This window comes from Pteronotus mesoamericanus, unplaced genomic scaffold (genome assembly GCF_021234165.1).
Source record: "Pteronotus mesoamericanus isolate MK-2021 breed Mesoamerican mustached bat unplaced genomic scaffold, CSHL_Meso_final contig_169, whole genome shotgun sequence".
Taxonomy (NCBI): Eukaryota; Metazoa; Chordata; class Mammalia; order Chiroptera; family Mormoopidae; genus Pteronotus; species Pteronotus mesoamericanus.
The window spans coordinates 15,703,800-15,720,778 of record NW_026555068.1 but is presented as its reverse complement, the minus strand read 5'-3'; the positions used below and the strand labels follow the sequence as shown (position 1 = coordinate 15,720,778).

The following is a 16,979-nucleotide window of genomic DNA, read 5'->3' as shown; positions in this document are numbered from 1 at the left end:
TCCTTACTTAAATCACTCTATGATTTACAAGGAATCTCTACATGGAGTAAATAAGATAATATTTATTATTATCTTATGAAGATTTATTTATCCATTCAGTAAGCACTTAGTAAATGCTTTCCTTCAGCAGTATGCTAAGTAGTGGGGATATAATTGTGTATCCCATGGACATTTTTTCTTGAGACAGAAACAAAATTAAAAAAACAAATAAACACACAAATGAGCAAAATAAATTTGTCTTATGATAAGTGCTTTGAACAGAAAAAATGGAGACGAGGAGTTTGGGAGTTAAATGAATCTATAGTTACAGTCCTCAGGAGAAGCAACTTCGACAAGGTTATATTTAAGCTGAGATCTCTAAGTTGCAAGTTCATCTTTAAAAGAGACTTTCGCAGTTGGATAAGGTCTCCTATGTCTCCAAAGGCAAGCATACATTTCGTTAGGAGGAGAGAAGGAGAGAGCATGTTGTGCTTGTGATGTACAGTAATCAGTAAAGTTGGAAATGCTTGCATCCAACAGTTAATGCCCATTTACCAATGGAGACACATTCCTATTCTGTACAGTAGTTTTTGTGAAGCACCCGTATTCTTTATACTGTTCAACCAATATAAAATGGAGAAATTTTGGTAATACCCAAATGGAATATAATTTTATGTATTAAGTTTTGACTATATTTCTATTTTTTATTTGATTTCTTTATTTTATACATGTTTCCCAGGATAGTCCACTGGTCTTACAGTCTGACAGGAATGTAACAGTGAATGCAAGAAATCACATGGGCCAGTTAACTGGACAGCTGACAGTAGGTGAGTGTTTTGGGCTAAAATTGTTTGTACCATCTTACTCCATTTAAAACTCTGTGGTTGTTTAAACTGGAAAAGGCAAATGCATATCATTCATCTAACATGCAACTACACATCCCATATAACTAGACAGATCAATTATCTCACATACGATTTGATTTGTCATGAGGCTAACTAAAGCGTCCTCTGTTTGGTAGTTATTCCTGTTGTCAATGTGTTATTATGGGGCTGAATTAATATACATTATGTTGTCTATCCTTTATGTTAGGCAAATAATTTACCAATAAATATTAATATCAGCTTATATAAATCAGAAATAACAATTGTTGAATATAATACATCTTAAAATGTGTGATTACCTATAAATTTAATGTTGAATTGTCTAAAATGTAAGGCTTATAGGCTTCAGAAGTAATTAATATAAGTTAATGATAAAGTATTAGTGTTTTATCATATTGTCAAAAATTTTAGCGATTCATATGACATGGCATTTTGATTCAATTTTTATCAGAAGCTATTTGGCTCAATTTTTGTAGAAAGAAAGGCAAATTAAAAGTCAGCTGTAATTATGTAAGGTAACACAAAGATTTATTTTGTGTGTAATTGTTAAAATTCTAAAAGTGAATACATTTTTTTTCTGTTGAAAAATTGCCTATCACTTATTGGTAGTTTGTGTTTGTATATGGGTGTGTATGTAAAAGTACACTTCAAATGGTAAATTACAATTTTGAGGACTGAGTCACCTTTATCTTAATAAGTTTATCATCATTTTAATGCAGATTTATGTTTCCAGTATTTCTAACTACACAAAAATGTGACATTTAAAGGTGAGATTTATAAATATGAGTTTGATTCTGTCTACTTCCTTTGTAAGTATATGAAATACTTTTTTGATATGTTTTTCATTTTAATGAACCCAAGAGTGGAACCTATATTTTAGCATATATTTCCAAAAAATGTAATTACATTTTATTTATAATACTTAAATTTTATTTACATTTGTAAAGGGTAAGAGTTGGTCAGTGAGTATCCAATATTACTGTAACTGGAAAGTGTCTTGTGATACTTAGAAATATATCAGTTAGGAAGGAGAGTGCTATGCAAATGTATTAAAAATTAGAGAAAAGAAATATGTCTGTCAATACAAAACTGCTTCAGAAGCACCAAGCACTCAGTTTAAATGATCAGAAGCCATTTCAATACTATCATGTTGGAACTGAAGAATCAGTCCTAAACAGGCAGATTTTCCATGTCATAATTTTCTTAATGTTGAGAAGACTTTAGATAGATAAAACTTTCTTTTAATTTCTGTTCATGATTTAAAAAAGGAAAAGGTCCCTAGTGTAAATGCCTAAGTGTAAATTAAACACAAAGAACCATATTCCAGTGTCCACTGTAATACAGTAGCTACATGACTATTGCTAGTAGAACAAAGCAACTGGTTCAGTTGGGGGGTAATCAAATACCATTTGCATTTTGTTGTATGCTTTCCTGAAGGAAATATAAAGAATAACAGTATTGTGACTGTATTTCCAACCACTGTTTTAAACTGATTTTAACAGAGTACCGATTGAGGGAGAAAAAGAAAAAAGAAGAAACAGAGAGAAAGGGTGGGTGAAGAGAGAAAGATTATGCTTAGTTTTAAATAAGCTAATGATGTAGCCGCCTATGTTTGTGGATGGAAATATACTCAATCATTGATGCTTAAACTAAAAACTGTTTAACATCCTAGTCATCGGGACCTACTGTTGGTGACCTCATCTTTTCCTTGCTTGGTACTTTTCAATAAACATACAGAGAACAAAGAAAGCTGTAGAGAAGGGGAGTGCGGAGGGAGCAAAGTGTTCACATTTGGAGTCAAACCATCTGGGATACCAAAAAGTAATTTATCTCTTGGAGAGTCAGTTTTTTCATCTCTAACACAGAAATAAGGACACTTATTTAGAATAATATTTTAAGAATCAGGGCAATTTCAGTATCTCAAATATACAATTTGAGACAATTATATTTCAAATCTGTCATTATTTTGATTATGGTGATTATAATAATTATATCACTTTAGTTAGAAATACATTGCTATTACTTAGAAATCTTGCAATGATTTTCTATCCAATGTACCTCTGAGATAGTTGAGGAATATATGTTGGATTAAAATACCATTGCAAAGATGTATTACAAAACATCACGGTAAGTGTATCTGGTGTGCAGAAAATTTTTTAATCGTATCAGGATAAATATTTCTTTACGTAGAAGTTGAAGAGATAATAGGATGAATTTAAGCAATGTATTTAAAAGACTTTAATTTTAGTTGTGTTGATGTAAAGTAGCTGTTTTAATCTTCTTTTCCTGCTGCTTTTTAACTTCTTTCCATTTTTGTTTAGGGGTGTAGTCTTGATAAAAGTATAAACATGATACTATTTTACAATATTTAAAAATATACTTCCAAAAATGGACTAATATTTATGGAAAATAAATTTATTCTTCATTTTCTAAGTAAAACTATTCTAATATCTACCCTGTATCTATCAATTTCCATTAGAAAGCATGACAGACAGAATTATCTTTCTACATTTTATTCCCATTATATAAGGAAAAAAATGTCTTCTATCTGTAGCTACTGCAATCATTTTTCCCCAAAATTCTATATGTGATTGGTCAGCAAAGTAAATATCCATTCCCTTTGTATCTTTTCTTATTTTTCATACAAGACTACCATCCTGCTGATTAAATTTGCAAGGGGCACGTGTTACTGAAGGCCTCACAGACCCACTGTGTTAATTCTAATCCAGACTCATTCTGAGACTATAAAACCAGATTACTTCTAATTTAATAAATGCAAGGAAAAAGATTTTATACGTATGACAGCTCACTCAAAATTAAATATAAACATTTTTAAATTTTTGGTTAAAAAAATCAATTGACAAATATTTTTGTGTTCTTATCAAATTCTATGCCTTAGGTTAAATTTCTGTTGATATTGCTATACCCTTCTCCCCATGATATCTAATTTTCTAATTTTTTATAGGAGATTAATGAATTTAAGATTTCTTTATACACTTTTTTCTTTTTAGAATAAAGCTGAAAGAGAGGAATGAAGTTGTTGTACAGAAGTGGTTAAAGAAAATGCAAGCTCCCAGGAGGTCAAATTTCTTAAAGAAAAAACAAGAACTTTCTTAAACACATATCAGAATTATTATCCAAGTCAAAATCTCTCTTTTTTTAATGGATAATGACTATGTTGGCAGGGCATTCCTTTTTTATATGTGACAAAAAAGGGTATGATTTTAGGTGTTAAAAGCTCATGTGTTGATAGCATATTTTATATTTTGCAGGACAATCTCATCAAATAACAAGGATAAAATGTCAATTATACACCATTTTTGTGAAGCTTATGTTCTCTTAGGAAACTGCTACAATGTGACATACAGAATAAAAATAATTTCTTTAGGACAGTGCATATGAAATATTATGTAGTTTTGATATAGACTTTTTTCATAAAACTGATGAGAGTAATAATTAAACCTATAGTAATTTGAGTTGCTAATTAATGGTGACCTTTCCAACATCTTTGGGATAATTATCTTTTATTTGCCAACAATGTTACATTGATCTGTAATAGAAAAGACAAATTATTATAGTTTTAAAAAATATAAATTTCATCAAAATGATTGCCCTTCAACATCTCTTAGCCAACCTGAATAAGAAATTATATGGTGCTTGTTCTTACACTACATCATAAAGTATTGTTTCTTTTCGATAAAGTAATGGCTAAAAAGTAATGAGATTTTTTCCCTCTCCTATGTCCTTTGTTACCAGTCTACAGCAGGAAAATAAAAATAAAAGGAGGATAAACTGAAAAGTTGAACATGAACTAATATTAATGAGTAAAGATAGCCTTGTATTTAATTAGTTTTGTTTAGTAGCATCTTTCATTTAAGTTTCAGTCACAAACAATGTCGTTTGAGCAACCCAGAAGGATTGCTATGTGGTCTGGTCTTGTAAACATAATAAGCCCCATGATGCCACATCTCTATCATTATCCCAGTAAAACATTAAGACTAATTGGATATTAAATAATTAGAGTGTCATCGTTCTGAAATTTTACATTTAAAGCGTGCTTAAAGTCACAATCTCATGCTTCAAATGGAATCTCATATTTCATCATAATTCTCCTGGCTTAATGCTCAATAAACTTGGAAAACAACTAATTCTTAGGAGCTACTAGCTGTTATTGTCAGAATCATTTGCTCATTGTTGATATTCTCATTTTCATTTATCAAAAATCGGTGGCATAATCGAATTATATAAAAATCTCAATTACAACCTATAATCCCTCATTTGTCTTCCTTCACTAATTCTTTAATGCTTCAAACTTCTTCAAAGTCATTCTTAAATAAATCTAACTATATGACAATAAAAAAGAATGCTACTGGCCAAAAAAAATTAAACACAGGGATATTTACATTTAGTACCATTCTTCTTGTTATATTTTACATTTTGTGAAGTAAACACCTCATAATACTGAACACAAGTGGAGGCAGCTTCTGCAGGACAGTCAGCTCCTTGGCTGCTTCTGAGGCCTGAGGAGCTTGCATCTGTTGCCCCGGGGTTTCTGAGGGCACTGGTCAGGGACCTGGGGTGATGAGGGAGCAGCAGGTGGGCCAGAACAGAAGTGGCTGTACTGGCTCTTCGCCTTTTCCAAGGACACACCTAAAAATCAAATTTGTTTCATTTCTGACTAGAGAAGATGTGCTTAATAAGAAAAAATGACACAGTAGGATTCTAAGGGAAATATTTTTATTTGATTTGTTTTCTTCTCACTTTGAGTCAGTATACATGACTAATACAGTTCACAGGATGAAACATCCATTTTTAAAATATAGTAAGTTTTAATGAGATAAAAATGTACGAATGTATAAAATTACATTAAAATTAGTATATTTTTTATATACAGGGTCTGGCACAAATAACATCCCTTTTTATTACAAAATCATAAGCATGTAATTCTGTAACATAACAAAATCACACTCGAGCACACCATATGACATTTTAGGTGCAATGTTCAAATTAATACTATAAATTAGTACACCCATATTATTTCCGTACCAACCACACGCAAGCAGGCGCTACTCCTGCCTGACCTTGTATATGAAAGTTGTTTGACTAAATGACATCTGATTTGAGTGTTTGACATCTTAGCCACAAATTACAAGCCCATATTTTAGATTTGAAATAAGAATGTAAGTAAACGCAACTAAATCAACATCCTTGTTACGCTTTTATCCTTTCATTAAATGTTGGCTTTATGAATGTTTTATGAAATTTTATACATAAAATAATTCAGCAAGCCCCATCAGCTTATTTTTGTAAATGCTAAACATCAGCATGTTTTGTCCCTAAATAAATGGAGAAAATGTAGATGAAGATTTTATAATAAATATTTAAAGACCCCTAAAGTGACATGTAATCTTGCGTTAAAGCAATTACTACTGTGAACACCTGGGAACCGCTTAATTGACTACAGATGGTGTTGAACATTTAAAAAATAGAAGGTTACAGATTATTCTCACATACCGCAAATTTATGGTGTTTGTCATAGACTCATTTTTTTTTTAACTTAGAGAATGCTGTAGTGGTCTGGGACAACTTAATAAGAATAAATATTTTATGCAGAAAAGCCTGTGTAACTCTTGGAGAGTAGATCAAGAAAACACTTAGGTTTAATTTTACACACGTGTTAAATGATTAAAAAATGCATTGTTGATTTTCAGGGTTGATTGTTAATATTAACTTATTTATATTAATTAAACTACTATTAATTACTTTAATGTTAATCAGTTAGGGAAAACAGGAGGATGGACTTCTTAGAAATTAGGACCCCGAATCAGTGTAACTCAAGTATAAGGAGAATTACAGTGTCTGAAGAAAAGACAATAATGTACATGTTTTGAAAAGTTTTATGAGAGGTGGTTTTTTTAATGTCATTGTCATAACATCCTGCATCATTACACTACCTTTTTGGTGTTGGTTACTGTTTGTTATTATCTTACAAACAAAACAAATGCTTTAACTCAAAAAAGTAATTTCTGAAATATGTGTAGAGTTAGGAGTGCAAGATCAAGGAATACTGAAGATTCTTCTTCCTGAAGGACAAAGACCAAAGTCTGAAGTAGGCGGTTTGGCCGAGACACCTCCAGCCCTTGCTGGCTCTGTCCTGCTTTTACCAGGTCCCCATGCTCTAGTCACCGGCCAGTCAGCACACTTCTGTGAGGCCAGTTCCACTCCACGGTGCACTGGTTTATGGTCCTAAAGACCATCCCTGCAAGGTGTTGGACTCTACATCTCAGGACCACGGTTAGCTAATCTGAAAGTGTCAGGGATGCTAGCGCCTTGATAGGAAAACGCCTGTGTATATCCTTTCGTCCAGGCAAAATATAGATATTGCAAAATATGTCTTTGGTAATGATGCTTTTAGCTATCAGAGATAAATCTAGCCTTGAGTATTTAGGAATGAGGATATAGGATAAAATGAGAAATGGCGATTCTATTAAGACACATTTTAAAGGTGCCATGTTCTACCATCTTAGCATGACCTGGGCCATTCTGTGTCTTTATATGGTGATAAAAGGAAATACTACAAGTTTTTCAATAAGTAAGATACAAGAAATTGTTACTGATTTCTAACATTATAATACCAAGGAAAGCACTAAAGAGACAACTGTTTTGTTAATTCTGTGATCACATAAAATTATTAAAAATGTGCTATGGCTATAGTTCAGTGTTTAAATTTTAATGGTAAAAAGGTTGTAATGAAATTAAAAAGATAAATTACAGAGTATAAAGGTAAAATAAAGTAAAAAAAATAACAAGGGTGGCTTCTTACTTTATAGTTTAGATATTTAGTTAGCACTGTAGCTGTATGATGAACCTGAAATTAATGAGTGTATAGTTTATACACTGAACCAAGCTTTGTTTTTAGTGAGGCTCCATTTGTGGGACCTCAGAATTGCAGGTGCATTTGAGTTTCATATATAATTGACTTATTGAACATGCTAGTTTTTGTTGGCCTTAATAAGAAACTTGTCTTTGGAAATTTGCTTAATGGGGCATACCGTTCACAAATGTAAGGTTATGGGACTAATTACCTGAAAACGTCCGGTGGTAGAAAGCTAAATACAACTTAGAGGTCCATATGTACACAGAAGACGATGGACCTTGGTTTTGGGGCCTAGGTAAGGTGGCAGGGGAGGCCACCTTCTGAAGAACAGTACTAATGGCCTGAACAGTGGATACAGGGAGATAAATGGAGGGCACCATTACTTATGATGGTCTAGTTCTAGTAACTACATTAGCTTTTTCCCCAGATTTCACTTAGGAGTACACGTCTATTCTTGTGTGTAGTTTTGGAGACATTCCAAGTCAGATAATGCATACATCAGAAAAATAAAGCACAGTGGGAATAGAAAATTGAGCATAAGTAGGGGGGAAAAGTGAGCCAGAGCAACTCTTGATTCCAAGTATTCACTGGACTCCTGACAATATACTCCCTAACAGCATTACCAAATCTCTTAAGACTACCTTAAAATTACTCTCAGTCCTTTAAGATGAATTCTTCAATAAAAGTATCTAATCAGCTCTGAATTTACTTGTAATCTTTTCCCACAGCATTATACTTTAATATTTTGTCATATATTTGCCTAAAATCAAGAATATTGAATCTTACACCTTCCCTCATATATTGATCCAATTTTGGCGTGTCTTGTTTTAAATCTTTCATCTGAGGCCATGTGTCCACTGATTTCTTTTCTAAACACTCCCAAACACATCAAACTAATGCAGATTTCATATTCTATCCTCCTTTAACCCCTCCATGAAATTAATGCATGTTAATATCTCATAATATTTAAAACCCATCTTCTCTCATGTCACAATATTTAGAAAAAAATCTCTCATTTCTAATGTTACATGGTTTTTGCCATTTTGTATTATTCTACAAAGACTACTGAAAATAACTTACAGACTAATCATGATGCAAGTTATTTTGGAGGACTAAGGAGTATGTGGGTCTAAAAAATAAGCCTACTGTCCCCATACTCTTTCTTCCTGAGTCCTCATGATTGGGTCAGCTTTTTTCTTCACCTGCAGCCCTATTCCTCGCTCAATTTTTACTTTTAACTGGATCATTAAATGTATCAATAACCTAAGCCACAGTGGAGCTTTGTGGGAAATAAAGCCTTCGCTATTATAGCTGGAGAATAAAGCCTTCAATATCATACACTAAGACATCAATTATACATGTTTTCACATTAAAAGCTCTGAGAAATCATAAGCAGTAATAACTGTAATTACTAAAATAAAAGATACCGACAGCACCAAGTGGATGAGAGCCGCTGAAATTCTCATGCACGCTGCTGCTGGAATAGAAAATGCACAAGCCACTCTGGAAAAGTTTGCTTGTTTCCTGTGAAGTTAACAAGATCACACAGACGCTTTAAAAAAAAAAAAATTAATGAAGCGAATCGGTCTCCCTTCAAAATAGAGCTCCTGTTTCTGTTTTCTTGCCCATAGTCAACCGATCATTTAGAATAGCCCACTGAGTGCAGCATTAAAAAAGGTCACCTCAGCTTTTGAGGAACCTCCTTAAAGCTCAGTGAAAACAGGAATTACCTTTGGCATCCATCTGTCAAAATCACATCGACAACAAAGGGAACGAGATGAATGCAAACAAGGCAAAACTATTGAAAATGAAACAGACTCCGTTGTGTAGTTTCTGGTTCTTAGGGGTAAGGAGCTTCAAAGGAGAGCGTGTTTGGAGTGGAGGCGGAAGAGGTGCTGTGGGCTGATTTGGTCTCCAGTAGAAGACCTGGGGTCACTGACTGAGCGTGGAAAATGATGAACAGCAAACGGGCCTTTCAAAATAGACCAAGAAATTCTTCCGTGTGGAAAATGTACCAGACTAAGGGAAATGTTAGTAGGGCTACAGTGTAAATAACAATAAACAGTTTTGAAAGAGATTCTAATAAGTGCTTCAAAGCAAGAACATCACATGGTACTGAAAATGATTTAATAATGATTAGGATCTTAAATGGATTTTCTGGCCTCCTTCCATTTTCTCTTTCATCATGCCTCTTCCCCCTGGTCATTTTTTTTAAATTTTATGTAACATAATAAAAGCTTTTCCATGTCAGAACCTCCATAAATCTGAATTTATATGTTTTTTCTAAAAACTGCTGTGTAGTGGACACATTAAAGTAATCAAAATAAAGAAATAGTAGTTAGCATAAATGAGCTTTCACGTATGGCTGTATTTCAAGAAACACAAAGCTGTATAACCCACAGTGACTGTGAGTTCTGGCGCAAAGCCATGAGAGGCCCGATTAGAAAGTATACATTCTTTTCCAGCTCACTACTGCTGCATCGCTCTAGCTCCAGAGCTAGAGCTATTTCCTCTGCACCTGCCACTAGGTTTATGGCACATAATCCCTAGAGCTATCTTATCTGCTGACGAGGAGAATACTAAAACTTAACTGCAGTGTGAGCCACGGTCTCTTTTGTCCTTTTCCTTTCCACCCCCTTGTAAATATATTCTGGATGTAGTAAAGCAACATCTATTTTATTCAGTCTAATGATTATCTGTTTGTTTGGACTGGTAGTTTGCATAAGGAAGAACTAGGTTTAAACTTGAAAAACTAGTTGGGTCCATATTGTATTATTTTCCATGTAAATCCAAAAACTGTGGACATTTTCTGTTACGAACAGTCACTTTAAAAGTCTTCTCAGAGTTGCACAGTGTATTGAAGATATGCTTTGTGATGTGACAAATAAACTGATGAATGTGTACAAGTAGAACATATCTAGAGGATAAAAGTGTATTTAACACGACCTCCTTCCGGGTTCCTGGAAGCAGGTGACCAATTGGGTGCAGAAAGTATACAGTAGTCCTTTTGAAGGGGACCCCGGCATGAGAATGAAGAAGGTATAAGGACAAGATTGTTGAGGGGGAGGAGGAACGGACCCTTCATACCCTGAAATTGAGGCCTCAGTCTGAGATCCCAGGAGGATCTCAGGGACCCAACTACTGCTGAGTTCAGCATCAGTTCAAAGTGTCCTGGGAAGCAGACGAGCCTCGGCATGAAGGGCAGGAACCCTGGCATTTACCAGCTGTGTGGTTTGGGCAAGTAAGTTAACCTCTCTGTGCCTGAGTTCCCGAACTGTAACACAGGCATAGTGACACTGCTTGTCGTGTTGGATTATTCTGGTCATGAAGTAAGTTGATGTAAGAGATGTTCTTAGCACACGTTAACCATTACAGATGTGCTAGCTGCTATTATTTTTAGTAATAGTAGTATTACTGTCTTAATAGGAAAACCACCAGAAAAGATTTATTCAGACATACAGTAATTTTTATTGGATGGCGATCATTCAAGGTAATGTTTACTTCTAGCACTTTAAGGTTATGAAGTGTTATCACTTGATTTATCGGCGTGGGCAGGTGCTTTCACATGTCGTGACATTCACAGGACCGCCACTGGGCGATAAGCACAATTAAATTACCCACAGCATCTGGCCCTTTAACCAGCCTCTGACAGGACATTAAGATTTTATATTTGTTCTGTCTTAGTTTTCTGACATTCCAACAGCTCATTAATTCGGGTAGCAATAATCTATTCTAGAAGTGAATGTTTTATAGGAACATAAAAATGAATAGTGACTAATGCCTTCTATTAATTGTATAGTTTTACATTGTTATTTATTGAAAATAGACATAAAAAAATGTGAACTCTAGAATATACATCCTATTAAAGTAATCAGGTTTTCCCCAAATTAACTTATTAAATGTAAAGCAATTCAAATGAAAATACTAATGGGTAAAATATTTCCAAAATAATATAAATCAATGAAAAGCTGAGAATTTTAATATGTGTTACATCAAATATTACAGGCACAGTAACTAATACAATTTAGGATTTTAAAAATCAAAAGCAATACAAAGAATGGGATAGAAAACTAAGGAAGTTACCATGTATCTACAGTACTCCAATATGAGATAAACATATCCTTTCAAATCAATGGGGACAAGAGAGGAAGAATTACTAAATAAATGAGATTGACTTAATTGTTTAACAGATTAGGAGCAAGAGTTAAATCTGTACATCTTTAAACAATAAAACAGTAAATTGACCATGGAATAACGTAATGGTTTTATTTGAAATGTGAAACAAATAATGAAAAATACTTAAATTAGAAGAGTTATCTGATCTTGTGTGGAGAATGTCTCCCAGAGTATACTGTACATCAAAAATTGCAGAAGATGTATTGATTTACATGCATGAAAGTTAAAATTCTTCTGAAAGTCAATGCTCTCATTAAAAAAAAAACAACAACCAGAATACTTATATCTAAATATTAGCAAAAGCACCATCTCATTGGAGCTGAGTCTCTAAAAGAAGGTTTCCATTGAGTGACATCAGTCCTCGCTGTAGTCTCTTCGAGGATTGCTACTCCCACTTACGACAGGAATCTACTCTGTGAGAGACATACTGTAAAAGCTCTATTGTGGTGTTTCGTGTTTGCCCATTTATATTTAAAATGTAATTATTGATATCATTCCACTTAAATATACCATCTTACTGAAGTACATAGACAAGACAAGGCTGACTGTTATTAAGAGGAAATATAAAACAATTTCTATGTAAATTCTGAATGTTAAAATGAACACTTTAATATTATTATTACACTAAGCAAAATAAGTCAGGGGGTGAAAAAGAGATACCATATGATTTCACCTCTAAGTGGAACCTAATCAACAAAACAAACAAGCAAGAAAAATATAAACAGCAACATTGAAAGAAAAAACAAACCGACAGTAATAAGAGGGAAGGAGGGAGGTGGGTAACGGGGAATAGGAGGGGAAGGGTCAAATCAAGGAATGTTTATAAAGGCCCCACGGACAAAGGCAAAGTGGGGAAGGATGGGGGGCGTTGGGGAGCAGGGGAAAGTGGTGGCAGGAAAATGGAGACAGATGTGTTTGAACAACAAAAAATATACATATTATTATTACAGAGCAAAAAGTAGTGTAAGTAAAAATATTGAGTTACTCTGTTGAGAGGTAATGTTGTCAAGAATGCATTACCTCTAGACATTCTAGTCCCCTAGAATGACATTAAAAAAGTAAAGGCATATACTGTGAAGATGACTTTCAATGTGATCTTTAAATGATAAATTAATTGTCAAAAGAGCATGTTTTTGAAAATAGAGCAGAAAGTAATTGTGATATCTGTCAGGGAACTTAAAGTTAATTGGTACCCATGAGATTGCATTATTAGTTGAGTACATCAGCAAATTATACTACCACAACTAAACAAGTTATATTACATATTATTTAGAGGAAATGTTCATGAAGTATATTAGAATGAACCAATGCATAAAAACATAATGAAGAAAAGAAAGAGTAAAAAATGCAACTTAAAAAAAGCCAAATCCGAATTTATGAACTATTCCTTCAACATGGGGATGGTGAGTAATTTATTGATTCATATAATTGGTAAGTCCGGGGGTAGATCAGCTTGTCTCTGACTGCGTCCAGTGGGTAAGCAATTATTCAACAGTGTGTCTGTCATTCTCTTTCTCTTTCTGTTCTTTTCTTGCTGATTGGCTGAATTCTCAGACTTTTTCCACGTGGCAGCTAGACTTAAAAGCCTCAAGTTACTATCATGGTCAGCGTCTGTGATCTGAAAAGAAGACTGTGCCTCTTTCAAAACATAAAGTAAAAAATCAGGGTGTTTGTCATGTGTTTATGTGTGAATTAATTGCTTTGGTCAGAGAGAATACTACTCTAAGATAAGAAATGGACCACTTCTAGAGAGGGTAAGCCCCCTTTGCCCCCATGGACTGACTGTGAGGAGTCTCTTGTCAGGAAGATTGAAGAGCAGCGGCATAAAAAAGATGTTTATTCCAAAAGTAATCGGGGAATTGTAAACTGAAACTATAGTGGCATAGCACTTATACACTCAGATTGGAAAAAACTACAAAGTCTGATAACACGGAGAGTTTGCAAAGATGAGGAGCTGCAGGAACTCTCATTCTCTGGTAGGAATGTAAATTCATACAACCAGTTTGGAGAGCAATTTCTTATTATCTACTACATTTGATGTACACTCCGTACTTTCTCACACCTATGTATAAACCCTAGAAAATGCTTGTCCAAGTATAGAAAGAATCTTATACAAAAACATTTACAGCATCACTGTTACTGATTCTGATATCCCAGAAACAACCTAAAAGATTATCAGTGGAAAATGGACAACTAGCTTGTGGTGTGTCCATATGATAGAATAAAATAGTGGAGATGAGTAAACCACAGCTACATGTGTTAAAAATAAGTGGATCTAACAAATTTAATAATGTATAAAAAAAAACTAGTCACTAAAAAATACAATATAAAGGGGTATGTGTAAGCACGTGTGCTTATATACATATATATAATTCAAAACTTAATGTTTTAAAGATACTTATGTAAGTGACAAAGGTATAAAATGGGAGTGATAAAAACTCATTTTAAGATAATGTTGACATTTGAAGCCCACCCAAGTGAGAGGGGACATGGGATCAATGAAAGGCTACACTAAAGATTACATCTATTTTGGTAAAAACTATTCATTTTTCTGAGTCGTTGGTGACACTTTATATAATCTTTATATGTGTAACTTTTTATAACTTTTAGAAAAGGACAATGGAGACCAATAGTGTGTAATTGTAGGGGCAGTATAGATGGATGAGGGGTGAGGGAGTGATAAACAAGACACAAAAGTACAAATGATGAAAAGAAGTGGAAATCATTTCAGTTAAAAAACAAACTTTTACTGAGGAATTGTTATGCGTTGGTCTAGACATGGGATGGAAGCCTCAGGCAGGGACGCGATGGAGAATGTAACCTCGGGGTTCCCGTAGCTGCCTTACTTCCTGAAGGGAGAATGGTTCCTCCTCCAATTTGAAAGCAGAAGACAGTGTCTGTGTGTGTGTGTGTGTGAGCATGCAGGTGCTTTCAGGGTACGGGGTACAATAGATCTCTCTCGCAGGATCCTGTGAGAATTGCGAACTCCAGACAGGCCCTCCAGACAGGCCCTCCAGACAGGCCCTGGTGACCACGCACTCATTCTGCTTCTCTCCTCCCTGAGCACAGAGGACACGTCACATGTGTGTTTTTATGACACACAGTGTGAAATAAAGTGCAGTGCTTATATATCATAAAAGCAGCTTTTTTTTAGTTTCAAACTCTGTTGTTTGTTTTTTTTGCCCGTAATAATCCTAAATCTGGAAATTCAAAACACTGAATTTATTTGAGTGTTTTAAATCTTGTTTTGGTTTTTTCTCATGGGAATTTCTAATTTAATAATACTCTTTTTCAAAGCCTAGAAAGTATTGACAAATAAAAAATTGGAGTTCTACAGACAAAAAAAATATTCATCATGACATGCTTGAGGAAAACACGCCAGGGATAATCAGACGTCCTCATTTTGATCTTTACCTTGTTTTCTTTAAATCAGTACTAAATCATACCAAAGGGCCTGTGGTAATATATTGTTTTAACTCCTTTGGAGATTTTTATTTAAAAAAATTTTCCAATTCATGTGTTTGACTGATTTAATGTATATAGAAAATGCAGACAGTAGATAAATTATTAGAGCAGCTCTGCTTGTCATCAAAACATGACTTTGGCTCCTGTGTGTGACCGACAGAAATAAGGACGGTTTAAAAAGACAATGAGATGGTCTCTGAGGGGAACAAGAAATTATTTAGTTCTTGTTTTGGTATGCTTCCTTTTGAAGAATATATAAAACATTAAACTAACAATGAATTAGAGAAAATAGTGGGGTATGTATTCAACTATTCAATCCTTTTATGGAACCTATTATTTCGGTTACATATTTTCTCTCTTTTTCCTGCCAGTTCTCACTTGTTCCTTCCCTAACTACTCTTTGTTTGAATTTGGAGTTGTTGACATAAATTTCCTCAGAGATATACCTCAGGGAACATTTAGTTTCGATAATTTAGTTAGCAAGTTGGTGTTTTGGACAACTAATAAAATACAGAACTTACCCAGGGTCATCAGGCATATTGCTCTCTGGCAATGGGGCAGCCTCACTGGTTGAGATAACATGAAACTACACGTTACCTCCCCTCTGTACAACTGGATCCTGAGTTGACCTAACCTAGGGAACACATGATGTCAGGAACATGCAAAACAGAAGAGCAACACAGCCATATTAGGATATAAAGAATTTAGTTTCATATAGCCTAATATATTAACTTTAAACATAAATATTGACAACAATGCAATATGTGCTCAATTACATATACTTACTGTTTTCCATTTGCGGAAAAGGAAAGTTATCTACAGAAGCATGATATATTCAAAATTATTTTTTGATTTAAAATGTTTATTTACTATTAATGCATTGCTAATTGCTTGTAATTTTGCCTTCTCTAATTAAACTAATATGTTGAATAAAGTGTAGGCTGCAGTAATAATTTATATACTTTTATAATTAGATGATTCTGCATGCATTTATTTCTGACCTAGATGCATCTCTTCTATTCCAAGTGCATTTTCTTATTTGCTTTGCTTATTTAAATTTAATAAGTTAAGATTTCAACTCGCCTTTCCATACCCAGACAATAGTAGTTTATGACACATGATATAGCATTTTATGTTAATAAATTATCTCCTATATAATGATATAAGTATTATGCCAAGAAAAGTTTTTGCTAGTATGTGTACATATTGTTTGTGAATGTAAGTATGCATGTGTGTATGTATGTAGTGTGTAGTGATCTAATTAACCCCATATCATTAAAGTTAGTGGTATCCTGTGCAGATTAATTTACCCAATAACCAAGTCTATTTGAAGGAAGGAACATAATATATATGTTAAGGTTTTGTGTGTATAATAGCTACAATATCTTTCAGGCAATTCAGATTTAATCTATGCCTGGGCTCTTTGAGGCCTCAAAAGTCAGAATTCATATTTATTAATACATCATCCTCAAACAGTTTTTTGAACATTATCCAGCTGTATTACTATGTTCAAAGATTAAAAGAACAATATAGCAGAATTAGACCATAATTAGAAGAAAATGCTCAACTGAATACAGGCTGCTGAAATAACGTTTGCA

The 16,979-nt window shown here is 33.9% G+C and overlaps 1 protein-coding gene across 1 annotated transcript in view; it reads left to right on the top strand.

Moving 5' to 3' along the window:
* SGCZ (sarcoglycan zeta) overlaps nucleotides 1-16,979 on the top strand; it is a 212,070-nt gene that overhangs the window by 157,795 nt on the left and 37,296 nt on the right. The window contains exon 3 of the mRNA XM_054565801.1: nucleotides 719-806. Within this exon, the coding sequence (XP_054421776.1) occupies nucleotides 719-806 (88 nt within the window). The remainder of the gene's footprint in view (nucleotides 1-718; nucleotides 807-16,979) is intronic.